The sequence below is a fragment of the Rhinatrema bivittatum genome, chromosome 8, assembly GCF_901001135.1.
Source record: "Rhinatrema bivittatum chromosome 8, aRhiBiv1.1, whole genome shotgun sequence".
NCBI classification, from domain to species: Eukaryota; Metazoa; Chordata; class Amphibia; order Gymnophiona; family Rhinatrematidae; genus Rhinatrema; species Rhinatrema bivittatum.
The window spans coordinates 137,610,442-137,634,998 of record NC_042622.1 but is presented as its reverse complement, the minus strand read 5'-3'; the positions used below and the strand labels follow the sequence as shown (position 1 = coordinate 137,634,998).

Here is a 24,557-nt window from a genome sequence, read left to right as displayed (position 1 = left end):
TTGACTTGCAGAATCTTGATAAACAAAATGTATATCACTGGTCCACTTTTATTAAGAAATAGATAATGATACATAAACAGATCTTATATAATTCACACTTGCACATGGACAGGCATGTCTCTCAGTTCCACAATTCAAAGATCACTCCTAGGAATTCAGTCTTTCCTCATAGGCATTGAATAGCACTACAGAAATGACAAATAGTAGTAATAGTTCTGGTCAGCACAATGCCTATAAGCAACACTTGCGGGCTCTGTCAATCACTGTTCATTGATATATGGGAGCAAGAGAAGTGGTGGAGGAGGAAAGTAGTGGGGTGACAGCCTTCATACAAACCTGAGCAAAGAAATAGACAATCAGCCCATGTACCTGCATTAATTTGCTTTGAAGCGCTTGAAAAGTGGAACATAAATCAATCAAATAAAATAAACAATCAAATGCATTTAGTGTAAAGATGAAAATGGATTGTGGTTAGTGTACACAATTAAAATGTTAACATTTTTATAATTGACATAACCATTTTTTCATCTTTACACTAAATAAAATATTTCTCCTTTGCTCACTAGAGATTATACGCTAGATCTTGTTCCATTTGTTCTAAAGCATGGTTATGCTTTCCTTTTAAGTATAGGCCTGAGTTAGTCACAACAGAGCTTATGTAACATAGGATTACATTTGCTAGAGTTTTTGCTCACAGGTTCCAGATTGTTTGACCTCAATAGCACTGAACAAGTATTTGGAGCAAGTACATCCAGGTGGGGAGCAGCTCAGGATGTCTCTTTCCAACAAACCACAAAAAGAAAGCAGAGCATAAATCCACACTCAGTATATACCTGCAAACAAAAAAAAAAAGAGTGTAGGAGGAGTATAACGTCTTTACAAGTTCATTATGTTTGACATCTTTATTGAAAGGAAGCTCCTGTGTCTTAAAAAGGTTATATAATGTAAGTAAAAATGTCCCCTGCCACGGACACAGTGTTTCGCCACAAAGGCTGCGTCGGGAGGGACAGAAGAGCAATAATTTATACACTTTCATAGAAACATTGTTAGACCCAGGAGTTTCCTTTGAATAAAGATGTCAAACGTCAGGAACTTGTAAGGACATTCCACTCCTTCTACACTCTTTCCAGCAAACACCTCTATATAAATTTTTCCTTGGCCTCTGACCAATTTCTTCTGCTAAAATCAACAGACAAGGTTCTTGAAATCTGTTCAAGATGTCACAGAGGACTAGAGGAAAATCAGTATTCCGAGTGCCATGTTTATAAGAGGTAATTTGTAATATTGTCTTTCAATAAACTACAAAAGAAAAGCAGGTCTAAACATTTCATCTTTGACTTTAAGCTTAATTACAACACACTTTATCTAACCTGTTCAGATGGGGCTAACTAATCTCATAGAAAACAATGAAATATCACAGTGCTATACAATAAAATATTTCCTTGCTGCTCATTAAGATAAGCAGAGCTAGTCTGGTAGCAAATAATTATTTTAAGATCAAATAGACAAACTTCAAATATTAATCATAGGATTATTACTAATTACAAAAACTACTCTATTGAAGTACTAAATTGAGCGCTATTTTTTTTTCTTTCCTTTGGATGGGAGAGGTTAATGATTATATATATTGGAATCAAAGTCTGGGCCACTAAATTTAATCTAGTGGGTTTATAGAGATAAAATGACCCTGTCCTAAACTCTACAAATCTGGCCTCTTCTTCAAATAAGCACGTAAAGATTCTATGAGTTATTTTAGGCAAAAATGCCAAGTTTATTGCAGAGTAGAGCATGGCGATTATTAGACCAGGATTCTACACAATAATGGCTTTCAACAATGTACATGTCATGTAAAGATTCCAAGTATCACTTGGCCTTTGCTGTGCCTGCCACACCTTGCTTGCACATGTAATCTAATAGCAGAAGCAATGGAAAAAACATGGAAAACATAGCATATGAGGAGGGGGTTCACCTTTACTTATGCTTACACATATAAATGTACACTCCTCTTTCAAAGCACAGACCCCAGCCCCTACCACAGGAGACCAGGGGAAAGTAGGGGACTCAGACTCTGGGGCCGATGCAATACAGCGTGCTCAGCCGAGCGCACTGTTTCAACCCGCAATCGGACGCGAGGAGAAACTAATAGCGCTCATCACATGCAAATGCATGTTGATGAGGCTAATAGGGAATCACCCGCAATGCAAAACAAAAATGTGCGTCTAAAACGCACATTTTTATGCTCAAAAATTAACGCCTGCCTAGAACAGGTATTAATTGCTGAGCACCCCCAAAAGAGAGAAGCAGAAAATATTGCTTTTCTGTACATCCTCCTACTTAATATCATTGCGATATTAAGTAGGAGGAACAAAAATTATTTTTTTTTTTTAACTTTTTAAAAAAGTGCACACGGTCAGGTTCAGGAAACAGATGCTCAGTTAACAAGCGTCTGTTTCCCGAATCTCTGACTATGCGCCGATTAGGAAAATGGACGCCGATAAATTCAGCGTTCGTTTTCTAAACCAGCGGACAGCCGACTACTCGTGGGCTTCCGCTGTCAAGAAGGCACCGGGGGCAAGCAATCGACCCTAGCACCTCCTTGACAACGTGACACCTAATTTAAATATCGCATAGCGCTTCCAGGAGGGGTGCCTGGCAGCGCGTTAGGAAAGTGGGCACTGAACACTCAGCATCTGCTTTCAGCGCGTTTTAATTGCATCGGCCCCTCTGTGTTTGGTTTGTGCGCACATTCAAAACCCTGTACAACCTCTGCCAATCTAACAGACCTAGGCTCCCCCCTCTTTGCACTCAGGGACACTTCAGTGTTTTGAAACTCCATGCATTTTAGAACATATAATTTATAATTAAAAAAATATATATTTAAAGCAATCTTTTTCTCTTCTCCAGAATTCTCCCTATTATTAAACTCTTTTATAGCATTACGGAAGGTATGCAGCAACGTACGGACACCTAAGAGTATGTAAAATGTCACTAATGTGTTACTTGTTCTTCACACACAGCAGATAGCATTGATTGTATCTCCTGTTCTCCTTGATTGTTCTGCAGGCTTGGAGTCTAACTCCACATACAGCAACAGTATACAGTTTTTGCAAGTTTTTGTATTTATATAATGAAAACTAATATTCTGCCAATCCAAGAGAGCAAGCTAGCTGCATATGGAAAATGGTAGGGTTAATCTGTCCCAAAAGCATGAATCACACCTCTAATCAAATAAATAAGCATGTCCATTCGACTATGTTCAATCTCTGCAAAGCTCACAAACAATGCTTCAACTTGACTGTCCAATACTATCTAATCATGCATCTATATATATATATTTTTTTAAAAATAGCTATTAAATCTCCCTCTGTAAAAAAAAAAAAAAAAAAATGTATCATATAACAGACTTAGGGCTCCATTCTGTTTCGTATATTGGCTCACTAACTGAACTGCTCATCTTGCCTTCACCATTATATTCTCCCTGAACTATAGAACTCACACTATGTGGCATAATTCAATATACAGCTACCACTTAATTATTCCAACACCAGTTCCCAAAGATCATTACACATTCAGATACAACTTTCACATTTTTGGTGGAATTTTGTTTGGGATTTCTTCCAAACAACATATGCAGTATATCTGGGGGAAGAAATATTTAGAAAACTTGGCTTCAGGGCAAAATAGTATTTTTATTTGTTATGTTTTTTTTCTCTTGTTCTCTGGAAATTTCGTGGGCTTTATTCAGACTCTTGCTTTTTCTTGCCTATTTTTTTTCAAAATTTCTATTTTTCTTTCCTCTTTTTTGCCTTTATTTTTTTTTTCAATTCTTGTGTTTTGTTTTGATGCTTGTAGATTATTTTTTACTTTGTATTTATGGAATTTCAAAATAATTTCAAGAATACATTTAAATATACAAAAAAACCCAAATTGTGAAATAAAGAACAAAAATAAGGAAATCACACAAAAATACCGACTGGGGACTAACAAAATAAAGCAAAACTTGTCACAATCACATTTGTCTTTTCTGTATTCTCCTATGGACCTCTTGCTTAATAGATGCTTAAATACTTTTATATTTTTAGCTTAATTTCCCCCTCTTCGATTTCTTTAAAGCCTATCTCGCTGCAGCCTCTTCTGCAGGCAGGGAGCAGCCCCAACATAGCAGCTTCTGGTCTCATCAGGCCTGGGCCTAGGCCAGTGGTAAGCACCAAGGAATTCTCCATCCTTGCAGTATATAATACACCTTATATAAACTGCAAAGAAGCATGATACATACTTACTCGGGCCACAGTAGCTGGTTCTGTAGTCTTTCCAGCTCACTCACAACTTCTCTAAAATGCTTGAAACAAATACAAACTTTAAGATTCAACGGGCCGATTCAGTATGGTGCGCTTGGCTGAGTGCACCTTTAGCCCCTTACTGTATAAGGGGTAAAAATAGCTCATCGAAAACGCGCGGCCAACCCCCCCCCCGAAACTAATAGTGCCCGCAACATGCAAATGTAAAATGTGCAGCGAAGCCACACATTTTACTTTCAGAAATTAATGCCTGCCCAAAGGCAGAAGGGAAAAACTGCTTTTCTGTACACCCTCCGACTTAATATCATAGCGATATTAAGTCGGAGGCCCCAAAATTTAAAAAAAGTTAAAAATCTGCCTGCGGCCCGCGGTTTGGAAGACGGATGCTCAATTTAGCCGGCGTCCGTTTTCTGAACCCGTGGCTGTCAGCGGGTTCGAGAACCGACGCTGGTAAAATTGAGCGTCTGCTGTCAAACACGCTGACAGCCACCGCTTCTGTCAAAAAGGAGGCACTAGGGACGCGCTAGTGTCCCTAGCGCCTCCTTTTACTTTTTACTGTATCGGCCCACAAGTTAGGAAGGGTCCATTTAGGTTAGGCTAGGCTTGACAGGGGCTCAGATTTTCACCCAAGCAGATGCAGAACTCAACTCAGCTTCTCCCGTTTCACTGAACAAAGAAATTTCAGTTTATGGTTAAGGTACAGAAATTGTGTCCAGCAGCTTGAGAGGGTAATTATGATCCTTCTCTTCTCCTCTCACCTATTAGGAAGCTTTGATTTGCTTTAGGTGTCAAGTGCTGCTAGGTGATACATTCCTGACATGGCTGCATGCAAACTTTAGAGGCACAAATAATTGCAAAGTAGGTTAGGATCATGCAGAATGAAGGGGGTGCTATATAAAAATGCAAAGTTATTCCTGTGAGATTAATATCACAACCTGCTTAAAGATAGTAAAAAAAAAAAAAAAAAAAATGCAGTTTTACTCATACATATCTCTGCCATGCCTCTTCATTTAAATATAACATTCTGTATAGGTGATCTGAAATATCCCGGAAACAATGAATCCGTATCTGTGCAAACTAATCTTCCAATTGTGGTTTTATTCTTGTACCCTCCCATCCTCCACTTCCAATTCCACCCAACTAGTCAACCTGCACATCCTGTTTGAGAAATGCATCAAAAATAAGAGCAATATAAACCATCATGCAAGCTCCCAATACAAGATCCAGCACTGAAATATCATACCTTTCTATTAGTCCTTTTTGAGAGTGATCATTTGAGACATTAAACCACCACCACATTCCTTCTATGGATGATTGCTTACACCAATTTATGCATTCCTTAATGCTATGGCCTAATTTTTTTTTTCAACTAAGGATTCTGGAAATTCATCCTGCAAACTTCAGATTTCCAGCCAAGGCTCTACCACAGAGCAAAGGCAGGACATTCTTAGCCTATTGATATTAGGTGAGTTGCTCTATTAGCTCATCCAGATACCACATGAGCGAAGAAAAGAAAAAGTTAACATCCACTGATAACCTTTTGCTTTTTTCCCCCAAATGGCATCACAATGGGTGAACAGAAAGCCCACACTAAAACAAGAGATGCATGCTACCTCTTATAAAGGACTGGTGGAAGATACCCCTTCCAAAGCTTTCCAGAGGCTACTCACATAATCCGTCTTTCCCTTCACCTCGGCCCTGCATCTGTTGCTAATGACTCCTCCCTGAGATCCTAATGATGCTTTCAGAATCCTTTTACAGCTTCAAAATACAGTTATAAAGTGACACTACTCTTGATTTACTTAAATATGTGCATCTAGAACAGGGATCATTAGTCATTCTTGAACATCCACCTGCATAAAATCTGGATTAGTAAACCACTAAGGGAAACGAAGGATTGAAAAACAAGTCTTCATAACTGCGCCATACACAGATGTGAGACCAGTTAGGAAAATCCTTTAAAGATTTCCTTTGCAAAAGACAAGAATCATGAGGCTGTGCTTTCCCCTCCACAGAGTGTTTCACAGCGTGCAGAATAAAAAAGAAAAGAAAAGTCAGCTTGTGTGACCACATGACTCCTAGGGTAGAGATGATCCACTCGCCCCTACAACCAACAAGGCACTGATCACATGAGTTCAAGGTGAGGTTTACACTTGTACAGTGAGTCCCAGCCCACTAAACAGCAACCAAGGGATTCCATTAGCCTCTAAGGCGCTATCTTGCCTGTCCTCCAGGCCAGTGGGAATAATGTAGATTTAGGGTAGCAGAGGTGATGAATTTAGACATTAAAACTGCTCTGCGCACAGAGGCTCCTTGGCAATTATCACCTGTATATTTTAAAGCTGCAGAGAAAGCTCTCCCAAGATTATAAGAGATAAAGAGGACTAAAAGGCAAGTGGCAAAAGGCCATTCTAAACTTACCAGTGGCCGCCACATGTTAATTCTATAATGGCTCTTTAACCACTCAGAAAATAAAGTTTATAGTGTCACTTTTCCCTGAAATTTCTATATGCATATACCCTATACTGTACAAACAATAAAAGACTGGGGAAAAATCACATTGGAATATACATACCATTATCACCTTCCTGCAGGGGGCTATCGATGGACAAAAGAAAAAAAAAAAAACAAAAAAAAAAACAAAGGAGGACAATCGAAGAGAATCTAGATCTCAAATTAAATGCTAGATGGAAGTATAATTAATTGCATAAGGAAAATTGATGTTGCATCCAAGGTGCCCAGTGGATTAACTGACACACATACTCGCGTATACATATTCATATAAGAACCCCATAAATGCTAGTTTACTTCGACAGAAGAATCTGACCCTATTAAAATAAAAATACTAGAACAATCCTTTTTTTCACTCATCTAAAAATCAATAACATCCTTATGGCATTCCTAATTATATCAACCTTTCATTTCCTAAACAAAAAAAAAAAAAGATTTCTAAAGGACCTTTAGTCTATAGTGAGGCAATTCCATGCATCCACTGCCTTTCCCATGTTAAACATAGAATCAGAAATAGAAATAGAATTCCATAGGAATATAAGAGATGATGCTTATATAAAGTAGTACATTCACTAAAGGCCCGATTTTAAAAGGGCCGCGTGCGGAAAAATGAGGGGTTAGGTGCATGACCAGGCCTTGTGCGTGCTGTGCGCATTTTCGGCAGGGCCCGGCCACTTGCATAACCCCCGTTACGCACTAAAGTGCCGGGCCTCTCAAAAGGGGTGGGCCGCGCCATTAGCCAAGGAAGCGTGCGCTGGCAGCTGGCTAGCAAGCAGAGGTTACTTCAACTCAGAAGCTGAAGTACAAAAAAACAAACCAATAGGGGAGGGAATGGTAGGAAGGTAAGAAGGGGTGTAGGGAAGGTCCCACCTAGTCCGCTCCTTAACTGGAGCAGATTGAGAAGGAATTGGGGGAAGGCCTACTTGCATCGTCGCGCGTTGTTTTAGAAAATTACCCCCCCTATGCGCACGAGAGTTCTCAAATTTGGCGTGCAGGAACCATATTTTATAACATGCGTGCACTGATGCTATATAGTGCTCATGTTAATGGCTGCAGACGTGCCATGCTACCTTGGTGGTCAGGGTAAAATATACACCGTTTACTGTTGTGCAACTCCGCAACAATACAGGTAAAGCATAAACCAATAGAACGTGCAGGCTCTCAAGTACAATCTATATTAAGGCTTTCATTGGACTGTGGAAATTAACAAAAAGCTAAAAATAATGGATTACCAAGGTGAATGGCAGGCAATTTCCCTGTCTAATGTTCTTGCTGAACAGTTTCTGTAGACTCTGCCGAATGCTGCGCTAGTACATTTGCAGGCAACTGCTCTTGAGATTCAACTAGCTATTAGTTAGAGGCAGCATCAGTGGGAGTAGTAAGTTAGTCACAGATCAGCAGGGAAGATGAGGCCGCTTGCTGTTCATGTCATTGTTCTGCTTGAATTGAAGTACTGGTTGTTTTATCTATTTGAGATCCGCACCTGCCATGGTTATTTGATCAGTCATGTCAGTAAAACAGAAAATGTTTTATCATTACAGGCAGACATACAAAACAAAGGGCCTTTAAAAAAAAACAAAACAAAAAAACAACCAAATACAAAACCCCCCAGAATCTCTCTTTGCCAGAATTCCAATGAATAACTTTCCCTTTCCTCAAGCTGTTTAGACTTTATTTGCCCATCTGCCTGGAATTCAGGTCATCTTTCTGATACCTTTTCCATGAGCATGGTGCAGTTCCAAGCTCTTGGTCCCCAAATGATTAGCCACAATGTGAAGATAGGGGGGAGGAGAGTCAGAAAGTGGAATCTTTAGTTTATAGTCCTGTTAGATCAACAATAGCTTTGATAAAGAGAGTATCATCACGCACATAAGAATTCTTAGACTCCAGCTTAGTAATTGGGCAGAAAAGTGGGCAGCCACTGGCAATATTCATATCGTTCAATGGCCGCTGGAAAGAGGAGGAAGTGACATCAGGTCTGAAGGCATCGATTATATGCTCCCGATTGTTCTGATCCAGCAACATTAACGTCACCTGCAAGGGGAGGTGAAAAGAAGGGAAAATGAAATGAGACTTGGAAAACAAGGCTCAAGAATTTGTTATCCAAGGATTTTAATCTGGTGCAAAAGTTACATGGTCTAAATCCTTTAGGTTGTGTTTGCATCTTTACAGGTCATTCTCTTATTTTTATGGCACTACTGGATGAACATAATGCTGTAAAATAGTGATAAGTATTCAGGTACGGTTAATTCTCTGCACCAAAGAGCTTGCAATCTGTGGCTACCCAAGGCAATGGGAGATGAAGTGACTTGTCCAAGGTCACAATGAATGTAAATGGGCTCTCAGCTCTAACCACAAAACCATTCTTCCGCCTATATATTTGGTTTAATAGTTACAATTAAAGGGTAAGTACTTCTTAAAGGTTATTAACTGCATTTCACAACATCAGGTGGTTTCTATACCAGAGGTGCTCAAACAAGTCCTCGGGCTACCTCCAAGGAAGTCGGGTTCTCAGGATATCCGTAATGAATATGCATAAGAAATATCTGCATACTTTGGAGGCAGTGCATGCAAATAAATCTCCTGCATCTTTTATTAGGGATATCCTGAAAACTAGACTGCCTTGGGGGAGGGGGGAGCCCGAGGACTGGTTTGAGCAAACCTGTTCTATATGAATTCCACTTGGTTCCGTCAAGAAACATTGTATTTGTGTTTCTTTCTTGTTGCCAAAAGGGTTTTTGACCAGGTCAAGTGGACCTTCCAGATGACACTTGAGAAGGTAAAGTTCTGGCTCCAAAATTCCATCTTTGAGTCATTTTCTTTCCCTTGAAAAAAAAAAAGTACCAGACAGGGGGATTCTCTTTCTGCAGGGTTATTTACTCTACTTATAAATCAATTTGCTAGAATGCTCTTAATATTTCAGTAGTTATGAATAATACAAAAACAATATTCTGTTAGTTGCAGGTTATATTAATGATTACAAATGTATTATATCCCTCCCTGACTTGAATTCCCAGAATTCTTTGCAAAAATATTCTGCACCCAGATTAAAAACAATGAAAAATTCTGCATACTTTATATTCATACCTGAGAACTCTCAGGATTTCACCCTGAGACTCAGCGAATTTGCATCAATTGCAGGGTCTCAGGGGAAACACTAGAAATCTCAGGGCCTCTCTATATACAGCTCAGCCACTCCCCTTCATCAGTAAACCTGCAGAGGACAGAAGTGAGGCGAGCCTGGCGTAGACACTGCAAGCAGCATGTAGGAGAGAAACTGGAGAGGGGCTGCAATACACACAAAAGCTCAGTCTGCAGCTGTGATTCCAGCATGCACGGTTATTCCCCAGCAGCCACCACCCTGCGAGTCTCAGTCATTTTTAATTTCGCCAAAGTGAAAGGATGTTTGCTTTTTCTCCTGTCACTCGCCATATTTTAAGGTAATATTTTTTTCTTTTCTTATCCCATTTGGTATATTTTATTTTCCTTATTCCCGGTCTTTATTTTTTCAAGAGTCTCCCTTAAAAAAAAAAATCGAAGGGTAACTGACAGAAAAAAAACTAACATACATGACATCAGGGGAGAAATCTTTAAGCTCTGCTCCAAATGCAAGGATAAGATGTTGAGCTTGGACTTCCATGAGCTATGTATGTGCTGCCTGAGTCACTCTCATGGCATGCACAGTATGTGGATGAATGGTCCCTTAAGTACTCTCATACAGGGGGATCCCAATTGAACTTTTCCTGTTCCTTTCCTCTGATGGGGAGGAGAGATGAATATTTAGAGACCAGTACCTAAAAAGAAAAAACTTTAAAGTAACTTAGACACTAGAACAATGACTCTGGCTTCAAGAGTGGGGAGCAAAAAAGAGAAGCAAGCATCCCTACAAGAGGCAGTGTGCCGAGAGTCCTCTGTGCAGATAAAGTCAATGCCATCCACCTCTGGCACGGATATCTCAGCACCAACAACACTGAGTACCATGGCACCGAAGATTCAGATGCCGATATTTTTCAGCACCAAAACTACTTCAACTTGGCATACAGATGCTGTATCTAAACCAGGACTTCCCAATCCTGTCCTGGGGACCCAACAGCCAGTCAGGTTTTCAGGATATCTACAATGAATAAGCATTAGATAAATTTGCTTAAACACTTGAGTGTTATTCAACTAACAAGGGATATATAAGACAACCAGGGTCATATAGTTTAAAAAAAGTTTGTGTAGTTTAACATAGAACCTGAAGGATCAAGTGACTCAGTGAGAGAGGAGGGATGTAATCTGTTTTTCTCTTGAGCCTAATCTCTTCTCATCCACTCCCATCGGCCTTATTTTCAGCGATTTTGTTAATTTATACAAAGAGAAGGTGCTGGTGAAACAATTTTGCTCCATTAGCTGGGGATGTCAGCTCATTTGGCTAAAAAGGAGAAAGAAAAGGAGAAACCTAAAGCACCAGCAGCCAAGATGGCGGACAGGAGAGCTGAAGTTGTACATGAACGCCCAAGTTGGCCAGAATGGCTGACATAAAAATGGTGGTGGTTGAGGCATTAGAACCAGAACTCAGAAAGCTTATGGATAAACTAGGCAAAGCTTCTGCTACAATGACCAGGTTTGAATGCTATTTTGCTGAAGTGGAACAATGAATCTGAGATGCACAGTCTGATGTGAAGGTGCTCCAAATTGCAGTGCAACAACAGGAAGAGTGGCTTGAAGATCTTGAGAACAGATCTTGTCTGAATGATTGTATGAGAGATAGCATGAGACAGTGAGAACCTGTGTGTATGAATGATTGTATGAGAGACAGCATGTGACAGTGAGAGGCTGTGTGTGTGTGAGAAGAGAGAAAGCATGTGAGAATGAGAACCTGAGTGTGTATCTGAGGGAAGAAGATGGAGAGAAAAGAAATAGAAAAAAAGACAATATAAAAGGAATTGGAAAAAAAATAAGACAGGGAAGGTGGGAAAAAAAGCCTGTGACCAACCGATTAGAAAACTAAGATCAGCCAGCAAAGGTAAAAAAATAAATAAATTACTTTTTAGTGATTGGCACAGTAATCTTTGGGAATGTGCAAGAATAGCACTTTCTCTATGCAGATCTCACAATGTACGAGATCAGCATGGAGGAAGTGGAAGCCCCCGGGGCCTGCACAGAGGAGGCAGCAGAATGGGCGCCTCCCCAATAGCCATGCGGCAGCAGTGACAGTGGCAGCAGAGGAATGAGAGAGGTTCCAAGGTTGTTGGCAAAAGAAAGAGAGGGGGGTCTGCCTTTAGTGTGTGCATGTGTATGAATGGGAATCTGCCTGGGGGTGTATGTGTGTGAATGCATAGGTGCCTTCCTGGGGGTCTGTGAGAATGAATGTGTGCATGCCTGGGGGATAGGGAGGGAGTGGTGTGAAAATGAATGGGAGCCTGCCTGGGGGTCAGTGTATGTGTGTGTGTGTGTAGGGAGAGTGTCTTAGAGCCCGAGAGTGTGTCAGTGTCAGTGAGAGCGAGAGGTTATGGTGGGTATAAGAGCATGAATGTGTATGTATGTGATAGTGTATGTGTGAGAGAGAATGGACATGTGAGTATGTGTGAGAGAGAGAGGATAACTTCCTAATCCTCGACAATATCAGGGTGACTGGAAATAAAGAGCTCCCACAGAAGGGGCTTTTTAAAATCCTTAGTTTTAATTATTGAATGTTATTTGATATATGTGCTGTTTTGAAATATTTTATTAGTGTTTGGGACATTGTAAAAAATGTATATGATTTTAATTAATAGAAATTCTATTTATCAGTAGTTTTAAAATATTCTTTTATTATGGTTTTACTATTATAACTGATGCTTTATGTTTCTTGATTTTATTTGTTTTATGAGGAGTTGGTTCTATTTTTCTATTGTTAATACATGGAGTCTGGCTTCTTGGAGTTTCCATTTCAGGTTTTGTCATTTGTGCTCCTTCATTTTGTATTCTGTATTTGGTGAGAGTTTGTGTTCTGCATGCAAAGACTGAGATGAAGCATTCTTTTAGCATGTGGTTTCTCTGTAGGGATCTGTAGTAGCTTGTCATGTTCTGTTTTCCTGATAGGAGGTGTATTGATATTTTAGATTCTGGTGTAATATTTGTGGTATTCTTTTTCATAGGTGGGGTTGTTATTCTTTGAGTGTTGGCAAATAGTACTGTGTTGATATGGGAGGACCATGCTGAAATATAGGGGTGTGTACATATATATGTAAATTATATTGTATCTGTAATTGGTTACCCATGGGCCAGTATGGAGAAAAATCCCCCGGGCCACTATTTTCCCACAATCCGCCCTGACTCACACTCACTGGTTTTCTCTCCCTCACAATCATACATAGGCTCTTTCACACTCACTAGCTTCTCCCCCACTCAACTCACTGGCTCTCCCTCACATATACACATACCCACAGACAATCACACACTCAGACTCTCTCCCTCACATACACAGCTCTCTCACACCAGTTATTTTAAACTTTCATGACTGCTCCAAAGTTCAATAATAAATAGTCAGGGCTATATTACATTGATTAGGAGAGCAATTTGCTCCTAATATTTCAACAGGTAGCCACGTAATCAGCACAGGCAGTAATTCTATTTGCTTTTCATTAATTTCAGCTGTCAAACTGTTCTGAAAAGCCACATTGCTTCATATGCAAGAAACATTTTATCAGAAATCACTGAACCACACAAAGAACCAAAAAAGCAAAGGTCTATGTCAAGTATTCTCCAACCCAGGCAGTATGCCACCCCCATGACCCTCCAATACATCCAAACAAATGAGAAGGAAATGGCCTGTACCAACCACAAACCCCAATGGCATGTATCGTCCTCCGCTGGCAGAGCCCAAGCTCCCCGCTGGTCCGCCGTTCCCGGGATGCATCTCACTGCGAAGATCGGCGTCGTGCAGGTCAGACATCAGCTGTTAGAACCGCGTGCACTACGGAGGCCCCTCCAGTTCAAACAGCTCCCTGCCGGTCTGCTGTTCCCGGAGTGCATCTTGCTGCAAAGGCTGGCGCAGCGCAGGTCAAATGCCAGCCGTATGAACTGGAGGGGCCTCCGTAGCCCACGTGATTCTGGCGGTTGATGTCTGGCCCGTGCCGCGCCGGCCCTTACGGCGGGGTGCGCCCCAGGAGCAGTAGACCGGCAGGGAGCTCGAGCTCCACCGGTGGAGGATGACACACAGCATCGGGGCCCATAGTCGGCGCGGGCCAGCTCCCTCACATCTGTCCAGACACACCAGAGGGTCGTGGGGGCAGTGTGCCATTGGTCGGCCCCAGTGACATAGTAAGGGCAAAGGGCCGTCGGCGCCATTTTGTTTACTGGCAGCCGACGGCCCAAGCCCAGGAGATTGCTCCCGGACCCCCGCTGGACCACCAGGGACTTTTGGCAGGTCTTGGAGGTGGGTCAGGAGGGTGGGGGGTTGTTAATTAATTTAAAGGGTTGGGATGGGGTGTTTTTTTTTTTTTGGGGGGGGGGGGGGGGGTTCCCAGAGAAAGAAAAGTTTTCTGATCTGGGGAGTGGACCGAAATGGCCTCCCCAGACCCGAAAACAAAATGGGGAGAAAAAAAAAAAAGTTATGCACTCCCCTAATTTGCTCCATAAGACGCACAGACGCCCAGGAACAGAGCCGGTTTAGCACAAAATTTTTTTTTTTTAATTTTCCCCCTCTGAATCCTAGGTGCGTCTTATGGAGCGAAAAATACGGTAATCATCAGAGCTTATCTCACACCTGGAAACTGGTGTGAAGTGTAATTGTCAGCAGTATTTTTCCCCATTTCTACTGATTAAAGAGGGGAAAGGAATGGATAGGGTGCAGGCAAAGCATTTCTGAAGAGAAAATGTGGGCTGGATATGTAGAGGGACACACGCCACGCATAAATGACTAAGAGACACATACTTAGAAAAAAAAATAGTGCTTTTGCAGATGGAGAGAAATAAAGCTTCACTGAGAATAAGATCAAAGCTACATTAGTATCCATTCAGAATTTGATGATTATTAATCATCCACACTTTCCATGGTTTCCTACATTTGCATGTGATTAGCACTATTAGACTCACTCCGCATCGGACACGCGTTAATTAGGCGCTAATCTCTTTATTGCACTAGGGGATTCATTAGCGCCTATACAACCCGCTTCCAACTGCAGGTTATACAGTGTGCTTGGCTGAGCGCACTGTACTGCTTCGGCCCCTTAGTCTGTAAGACTTCACCTAATGCATTACAAAGTATTCAAGATCAAACTGTGCACCCTACTGGAGAGACTCTGAATATATATGCCCCAAATATCCAAAAACTTCTTTTTAGATTTAAAAGAATTATGGGCCACCATAGATTCAATAGACATCATATTATGAACATACGCCATTGCCAAAAGGTGGGTGAGTCTCCTTCACGGCAGACTAGCAGGATAGATTTTTTTACCCTGTGTCAATATTTTATGTACCAAAAGCCTATCTCCTTTCCCCACCCCAAAAAATACCAATTCTGGGCAACAGGGAATCAAACAACCCAAAAGGGTTCCAAAAAATTCCAAAATTTTTTCATCACTGGACATGCCCAAAACGCATGGGTTAAAGTACATTTCAAACATAGGTTAGATTGAGAGATTTGTGCCTTAAATGCTACCACTTGAGAAATATAAGCCCTATGAATGAATTTGAACTGCATCTCTCTAATATACATATTTGAAGAGCTACAGTTCACATTTTTAAAACAATTCAATAACGACTTTTGAGATATGGAAAAGCTACCCTCCTTAGACCATTTGTTTACAAGATTATTAAGCTCGGTCTCTGTGGCTACTTGCTTTAGCTCCTTATGGATATGAGAAAGCGAAAACTTTGTATGTTCTGTGTGAAAAATGTTTTCAAATGTTTTAATAATATCCATATTCAAAGTCTCCTGTTTCAAGAATCCTACATAGTGTTTCAGTTGCAAATAAGAGAAAATGTCAGAATTCCTTAACGCAAATGGATTTTTTTACGGTTTGAAAAGGCAGCATCATTCCATCTATTGCCAAAACATTTTGCATTTGTGTAATGCCATGATCCTTCCAGAACATAAATCCTCTGGTCTGAGAACCGGGCAAAAAGTCCAAATTTCCCTGAATTGGCAGGAATGGAGAGCAATGCCCATCTACCCTCACAAACGCAGTAATTTTTCTCCAAGCCCAACGCAAGGGTGCAATCAGTATTGAACTCACCAGTCCCTTGGGTAATCTATTACAAGCTGCATGCAAAACACACCTTAGATCCAAGTTAGACACCACTGTCCTATCACACACTATACTTGTAAAAATAGAATCATCAAATAACCAGTCTCTTATTATCCTCAGTAAACTAGCTAGAGAATAAAATTCATGGCTGAAAGGCCCTTTCCCTCCGAGACCAAGACTTCTTTAATCATCAAAAGGCTATTCTAAGCTTCTTGCCAGACCATACAAATTGCAGTATCAGTTTCTGTAACCTTTTAACATCTCTTGATGTAATACACACTGAGAGAGTTTACAGTATATACAACCATTTGGGAAATATGACCATTTTGAAAAGGGTTATACGACCCCCCTAATGATAGCAGAAGTTTCTGCCAGATATTTAGCTTGTCTTTAGTGAGTGAAAGAAGAGAAGGTATATTCAACTCATACAGTTGCTCAAATTGATGGATATCTTGACTCCCAGATAATTAAAAAAAAAAAAATCTCGGGACCCATTTTAAAGAAAAATCTCCCACCCAATTAGTCCTAATACTATCAGGGCATGCAAGAGCTTCTGACTTGTCTTAGTTAAGTTTAAACCCAGAGAAACTACCAAAGACCTTCATCTTATTTAACAGCTGTCTAAGAGAAACAACTGGGTCACACAAAAATACCAACAGATCATCTTCAAAGGCAGTGTATTTTTGGGGCTCAAAGCAATGTCCCTGATTTACGGGTTCTGCTGTATGGATTGCAGTAAAGGTTCCATTGTTAAAAGAAATAATAGTGGGGACAAGGGGCAACCTTGTCTCGTCCCTCTGTTCACCCCAAATGAAGACAAACACTCTCCATTAGCCGCTACAACTGCCACCGGGTGGTAAGTAAAGGCGGCCTTTTAAGTTTATTTTTCTTGATTGACTGCCATTTTAATTATTGGGTATTATGTGATGTGTCTGCTGTTTTGAAATATTTTATTGATATTTGGACAATTTTTAATAATTTTTATGAGTTTTTAATTGTTGGATGATATCCTGTTAATCAGCTGTTTTGTAACATTTATTAGTATAGCTTTACAATTATTTCTAAGTGGGTATCTATCTATTGCAGCTTGGCTTGCTCTGTTTTCCTAATAGGAGGTGTATTAGTGTTTAGAGCCTGGTTAAAGATTTGTAGTGGTAAATTACTGTCTTTTCATAAGGAGGGGTATTGTGCCTGCCAATAAAGAGAGTTTGTTTTGTTTTTACTGAGATGTCATCAGAACATTTTTTTTGTATGGTGAGCTGTACGGGTAATGCCCTAGGTTCTGCTCTGCACCCATTTTTGGGGGTCGAGGGGGTTCCCGAGGATGCAGAATGTATATTTACATTTTGCCCTGTGACGGTCACGTGTTCAGCGTGTCACATATGTGAGAACCATCTGTCAGGTGTGACCCAGCCGAAAAAAGGTTGAGAACTACTGAGTATATGTCCCTTCAGCAGGCCTGGGCAGCAGATTGGCTGAAGATTTATTGCTTTACAATGTGCTGAATCTCATTCAATAGAGAACAGCTCTCTGATCCAGTCCCGCAACTGGCATGGAACAAGAGAGGAGGGGGTGAGCCTGGAGCAGGCAGAGCAAAGGCGATCATTTTGAGGAGGTTAGGAAGGACTGCGTGGGGATCAGCTGGAGGATGAGAGAGAGAGAGAGAGAGAGGGGGGGAGAGAGAGAGGAGAGGGGAGAGAGATTGATTTTGTGTGAGCCAGGAGGGATTGGTGTTGGGTTTATGGATGTCTCTGCTAGACTGGGTGAGAAGTTAGAGAGGGGATGCAAGGAAATGCAGGGCCTCCTCCTCCTCCTCTCTCCCTCCACTACCCCTCCCCCAACCACCACCACCACCACAATTCACATCCTCTCTCTTTTAATCATGGATTCTACCTTCCAGATCTAGAACCTCCAATCCTTCCTATGTCTCCCTTCTCCCCAGGTCCTGGAACTAACCCCTTGCCACCTCCTATTCCCTCCTCCCCTTCCTCAATCCCAAAACTTCTCTCCCTCTCTTGCCTCTTCTCCTATCACAGATTCCTGATTCCTCCCATCCATCTTCACTAAATCTGGTCCTCTCTCCATCCCTGGTCCTCTCACCCTCCTCCTTGTATTGTTACTTGAGATCCGCTTTCATTACTCAATAAAAGACAAAACTATATAGACACAAGCAAAGTTTATAATGTAATATTAAAGATAGAAATGTTTGTCAATGTACTTCAGAATTTTCATGTGTTAAGAATCTACTCGTTGGCAACAGCAGTAAACACTGAGGCTGTGCCTTAGACCTACCTTCCTGTTGTCCGACCTTACTGGGGGAGGGAGGGTGGGACACGGCAGCACCATCAGTGCATAGGGTCAGCAAAATCCTAAATCTGACACTGCCCTTCACAACTAGGAAATAGTAGACATATCTTTATATTTAAGAAATTGTTTGCCATTGGGAGGAGAATACTTCTGAGACCCTGAAAGTGTGCATTCACCTTCTATAAAAGGTTGGAAGAACTGAGTAGTTGGATGGAATACAACTTTTATCTGCTAAGATCAGAGAGAAATATCACATGGTTAAGAAAGAGTGGACACTAGTTTAGATGTTTTTAGATAATTCCAACTTAATATAGTACATGTCCCTGCAGCTCATTTCTTGGAGTAAGTTGGGGACTGGGGTTCGGTGGAGATGAAGGGAAAAGGGGTTTGGGGGTTGGGAGGGAGGGGAAGAGTTGTTTGGGGTCGTTGGGTAGAGGTTCTACTGGTACATTGCTGATTCATGACAGTTGTATTTGTGTTCATTTGTCTTGGATTGTCCAGTTTGCTGTATTCTGTAATGAGAAGTGTCATGGATGTGTGTGACATATTGCTCTGTAGTTCTTTTTGTATTTGTTTAATAAATAGCAAGTTTAAAAAAAAACCAGTACATAAATTATATAAGTGGTTTAGTATCTTCTATAGAAATATTACATTTGACAGTAGTTAAGGACGAGACCCATCTAGTTTTCCCAATTTTCTTCGTTACAATGCCATAGACCCACTTGATCTCCAGCTCTCCCTTCTGGTTTTCTGACTAAGGATCCTCTGTGCTTCTCGCAGGCTCTCTCCAATTCTTCTAGCTGAAGTTTTACAAGCTGAAAGAGAATTTAGGTGAAATGGCCATGCCAGACTTACCTTTTGGTTGAAGGGCCATCGCAAAAGGGCATCATTTGGTCCTTTTATCACCACAAAAAAGAGAGAGAGGTGGGTTCCGCGGCCAGTGCCGTCCCCATTCAGGTAGATTCGTAGACACAGTTTATAGCCATATTTGCTTGTGTAGAAGGCTAGAGAAATCATGTAAAACATGAGGAATGAATGCCAGCAGCAAGAAGACAAAAAAAAGAATTCCTAGACAGATGCATTTCAAAACACATCACTGTTTTATCACTTTTTCTTTTTTAAAGGGATCTGCATAGTTTTAAAGATATAAAATATGAATATTTAAAAATACTTCACAAAACAGAATACAATAGCTCAATGCTTTTTTCTTTGGATTTGACGTACATCCCAGAAGTCACTTATTTTCCTTCCTCTTCCCATCACATCAAATAACTACAAGCAGCAGCAAGAGGGAACTAAAACTGCAAAGAACCGTTTTCCAAGCAACTGTTCATGAGGAATTATTACTGGAAGGAGAAATGCAAAAAAAATCTTATATCCAACTAAGCTGTTAAGTACTGTGCTTTTGTGCGGAGATAATAGCTACCGTTTCAATATATCAATAACAGAGAACTAACCTAGCAGATCAAAAGTATGCAGGGTTGAAATGATCCACATAGCTGTATACCATTAAAATATAGTACTTCACATCTTTGAATGAAAAGGCTTTTTAACAAAATGCTATTTTCTCTGACCTGTCGCTTTATATTTCCCAGCTTATATTCAGAAGTACTTTCCACTTGAAACTGTGCACACCCCTAACTTTCCTCCATGTTGGTCTTGCTTAAGGGCTCATTGTATCCTTATCAATAATTTTCAGTTTGTCAGATAATTATGTACCATATTCTAAAAACCTGGTTGATGGTTTCTGATTTATAGATTGATCGATTTGATTGGCAGCATGATTGTTCATTTTCAGTTTTATTTTGATTTTTTTTTATATTGAGATGTGTTGATTTTATTGTTTTAAATTATATTTTACTGTTGTACATCACTTTGGAAGGACTTCTATAAAGCGATTCATACATTTTTTTTTAAGTAAAATAAATAAAATATATTCTTCCAGTCCTGATTCTGTCTGATCCCAGATAACAAGCCCTAATTTGTCTGAACTTATGCTATGACACATAAGCTTAATCCACCTCAAAATCATATCAAAACCCACAGCTTCTGAATTGAATATTACAAAAACATTAGAATTCTGGGATAGCTGCCTAATAGAAATCAACTACCTCCTCACCAGTCTAAACCTAATACTCAATGCCTCGAAAACGGAATTTCTGCTTATATCCCCGGAAAACAACAATATCTCTTCAAAGCCACCAGCCCTCCTTCAAACCCCTCACGTAAGAGACCTAGGAGCCATCATGGATAACCATCTCAACCTAAAATCATTCATCAACCAAACTACCAAAGATTGCTTTCACAAATTACATATCCTCAAAAGAATAAAACCTCTATTCCACCCCCAGGACTTCAGAACAATTCTACAAGCAATAATCTTCTCCAAGCTAGATTATTGTAACTCGCTACTACTGGGTCTCCCAGCTTCCCATACCAAACCTCTACAAATGGTGCAGAATACAGCTGCCAGAATCCTGACGAACTCTAGGAGAATTGATCACATCACCCCAATCCTCAAGGACCTTCACTGGTTACCGATCCACTACAGAATCATCTACAAATCCATCACCACCATCTACAAAGTCATCCACCAAAAGGCCCGGATCAACTTACAAATTCCTTTCAAAAAACACACATCCGCCAGACCCATCAGGGAATCTTACAAAGAATCTCTTCAGGTTCCACACGCAAAACCCTTCCATCATAAATCTCTCAGTGTCAGAACGTTCTCAACAGCAGGTCCACCTTTATGGAACTCCATCCCAGTGGACCTGAGACAAGAACCCTGCCTACCAACATTCAGGAAAAGGCTGAAAACTTGGCTTTTTAAAAAAGCCTTTCCAGTCCCTGACTGAGACCTATACCCAACATCTCAATCACATTATCAAAAATGGATTTAAATAACAAACTTTGTTCTTCGCTGTCATCACCGTCACATTGTTATCAATGTCATTTATTATATAAATCACATTTTATCGGATTCAGTCTTGCTACCTTGTAAATAATTTGCTGTCAGTTAACTTCCCCTCTTCTCGCTTCCAGCTCCCAGTTATTTATTTCCCTGTTTTATTGTAACTGTCACTCTCCTTACAATGCTCTTGTTCCAGTTGTTTGAGTTCTCTCTTACCTTGCACACTTTGTTAAATGTAAACCGGTTTGATGTGATTCATGTCATGAAAGCCGGTATAGTAAAAAAAATAAATAAAAAAAATAAAATAAATATGTAGCTGATAATAGTATATAACTAGTGTCAGAATTACCTGGGGAGAACATAGCAGGACAACGGCCCACTATGGCATCCTGACGTTTCCTGGTAAAGTCTGGAATCTTCCAGATGAAAACGCCATCATAAGTGGTAGATTCCACCTCGCACATTCTCTGCTCCATTTCAGCAATGGCAAGATCTTTCAGTCCAATACTTCTCTCCAGCTGACGGACCTGGTAAAGGGGATAAAATAGTTATGTTTGGGGTGGGAGGAGCAGGAAGAGAGGTGGGATCTTCAGAATTTGCCCACTTTTGCATACTGTACTTTACTGGTTTTATGCTCCCCACACTACAGATTCACTGAAGACTAGTACTCCATGCCCCAGACCAGCGTTTCTCACACCGGCTTTGGAGTACCCCCAGCCAATCTAGTTTTCAGGACATCCACAATCAGTGGGGATTTTCTGTTGAGCCAAGCCGGGCCACTGACCTGGAACCTTTTTGCACTTTGGTAAAGTTTTATTTCAGGCACCATGAGAATTTTGAAAACTGGCAGGTTGTACTTCCTGACTGCTGATCTCATGTAACGTGAGATTAGCAGCTAAGAGGTGCTGCCAGCCAATTTTCAAATTGCTAATGTGGAAAATGCTGGGGTAGCTGGCAGAACTCATCCCACCAGCCACCACATAAGGAAGCAGTCCGTGGCGGCAGTGAGCTGCCGAAAAAAAGGATAAGGAGGCCAAGAGCAACAGCAGTTGGCAGAACTCATCTTGCCAGCCACCAAGGACATAAGGAGGCAGTCTATGGCAGTGGCTGAAATAAGTTCCATGGTGGTGGCAGAATCACAGACAAAATTGGTGCTCTAGTCGGATGGAAATATGCAGGTATGACTCAGACAGATCCAAGGAAATCAGAAACTCCCCTGACTGCACAGCCATTATCATTGAGCACAAGGATTCCATGTGAAAATGAGCCACATGCAAATGATGGTTGACTCCTTTGAGATCCAGGATGGGATGAAAAGAACCCTCCTTCTTGGGCACCACGAAATAAATGAAATATTGGCCCATATTTGTTTTTTAAAAATTGGGCACTGGAACCACAGCCCTCAGATTGAGGAGCCTTGACAATGCACACTCCCGCCTGCCTCTTCTGCGGGGTTGGAGACACCATGAACATGCCCTGAGGAATACTGTGAAACTCCAGTGCATAGTCTTTTCGTATCACTTCCAGAGCCCACTGGTCTATTGTGATCTTGACCCACCTCCGATAAAAAAAAACAAAAAACCTGGAGGAGGTCGGCACACCTTCATTGGAAAGCCAGCCCCTTTGTGCGCCCCTTAGTGCAGCCCCAAGTGCAGCCAGAAAGATAACACGTCTAGCTGGGAAAGAGCTAATCATAGAGAAAAAAATCTATTACTTGGTTTTTCTAGCCCATCTCTACTTACACATAACCCCTTACTCTATACTCATAGGAGCAATCCCCTTCTTACCCTCCTCTCCTCGCTACATTACACAAAGATGCACCTACATTCTATTCCCACAATCAAGAGAAAATCTAGAACAAACACTTTACCTGACCCGATCCACATTGCCAGACAACAAAGACTAATCTCAATCATGACATCTCCCATCACTCAACTTCTAGGCCTCTCACTTTTCACGTTAACCCTATTCAATGCACAGTCACTTTCCAAAAAAATGCTCATTCTCAACGACTACCTTATAGACATCAACCCAGACATATGTGCAATAACAGAAACATGGTTAAAACCCTCAGACATAGCACTAACAAACCAACTGCCAACACAAACCTTCGACCTCTTCTCAATACCCAGACCCAAGAAAAAAGGAGGAGGCCTCCTACTTGCTGCTAAAAAACAACTAGGCCTAACCCTACAATAGTCATACTCCTCTACAAAACTTGAATTCGCCCTTTTCAAATCTCAACAACTACAAATATGCCTCATCTACGCACCACCAGGAACTCTAGACTCTAACCCCTCTCCATTAATAGAGCTGATAGCCAAACACGTCAACTCAGACAAACCAACCATTATCCTTGGGGACTTCAACTTACACGTCGACTCTGATCCTCAAACCACAAACTGCAAAACTTTCCTTTCCTCCCTCAGTCACCTGGGATTCACACAAATAGTCAGCGGTCCTACACACAAGGCAGGACACACGTTAGACCTCATCTTCACCAACGACAGCTTATCCATCCACGCCAATCCCTCCTGTGCACCAGTCCCCTGGTCAGACCACCAGATCATCGACACGACCCTTAAAATGAAAAACACACTACCCCAAACCACCACCAAAACCACTATTCATTTCAGGAAATTATGCCCACTGGACCTACTCAACGAACGATGCTCCAAAGAACTCAACCAACTAGACCTCTCCGACGCTAGCACAGCCACCACCTCATGGATCAAACTCACCAACAAAATTGCAGATCAACTCTGCCCAATCTCCACCAAAGTAATACAACCTGCATTGGACAACAGAAAACCTTGGTTCACCCCTGAACTCAAATCCCTAAAACAAAAACTACGAAATAAAGAACAAAGCTGGAGAAAAAACCCCTCCCCTACATCCCGTCTGGACTACAAAGCCACCCTCAACACCTACAGAAATGCCATCCACAAAACAAAGAAAGACTTCTATGCAAGAATAATTCACAATTTCATCTTTGACTCTAAGGCTCTATTCTCCTACGTTTCATCTCTTACCAAACCAACGCCCCCATCCATTCCAGACCACCAAGCGCTTAACAAAGCCAACGAACTTGCCACTTACTTTAAGACAAAAATCTCCAACCTAACCCACTCCCTCACAACCCACAACTCTCCACCAACCCCTCTCAGCACATACCAACTCCAGAATTCCAGCCTAGAGTCCTTCGAACCTACATCCGCCATGGAGATCGAAAACATACTCAAGAAAATCAAACCAGCCGCACAGCCTTCTGACCCACTTCCAACAAATTTGCTCACCACCATCCCAAAC

At 41.1% G+C, this 24,557-nt stretch overlaps 1 protein-coding gene across 4 annotated transcripts in view; it reads right to left on the bottom strand.

Moving 5' to 3' along the window:
- Positions 1–7,965: 7,965 nt before the first annotated feature.
- The window catches only part of TRAF2 (TNF receptor associated factor 2), a 156,134-nt gene continuing 139,542 nt past the window's right edge, over positions 7,966–24,557 (bottom strand). For 3 of the 4 annotated variants that reach the window (XM_029611591.1, XM_029611589.1, XM_029611588.1), the window contains 3 exons: positions 21,598–21,775; positions 19,190–19,338; positions 7,966–8,843 (listed from right to left, as the gene is read on the bottom strand). In XM_029611591.1, coding sequence (XP_029467451.1) covers positions 8,625–8,843; positions 19,190–19,338; positions 21,598–21,775 — 546 coding nt within the window. In that variant the 3' untranslated portion in view covers positions 7,966–8,624. Of the gene's footprint in view, positions 8,844–10,404; positions 10,604–19,189; positions 19,339–21,597; positions 21,776–24,557 lie in introns of those variants that run through there. The other variant, XM_029611590.1, reaches the window with a different exon arrangement.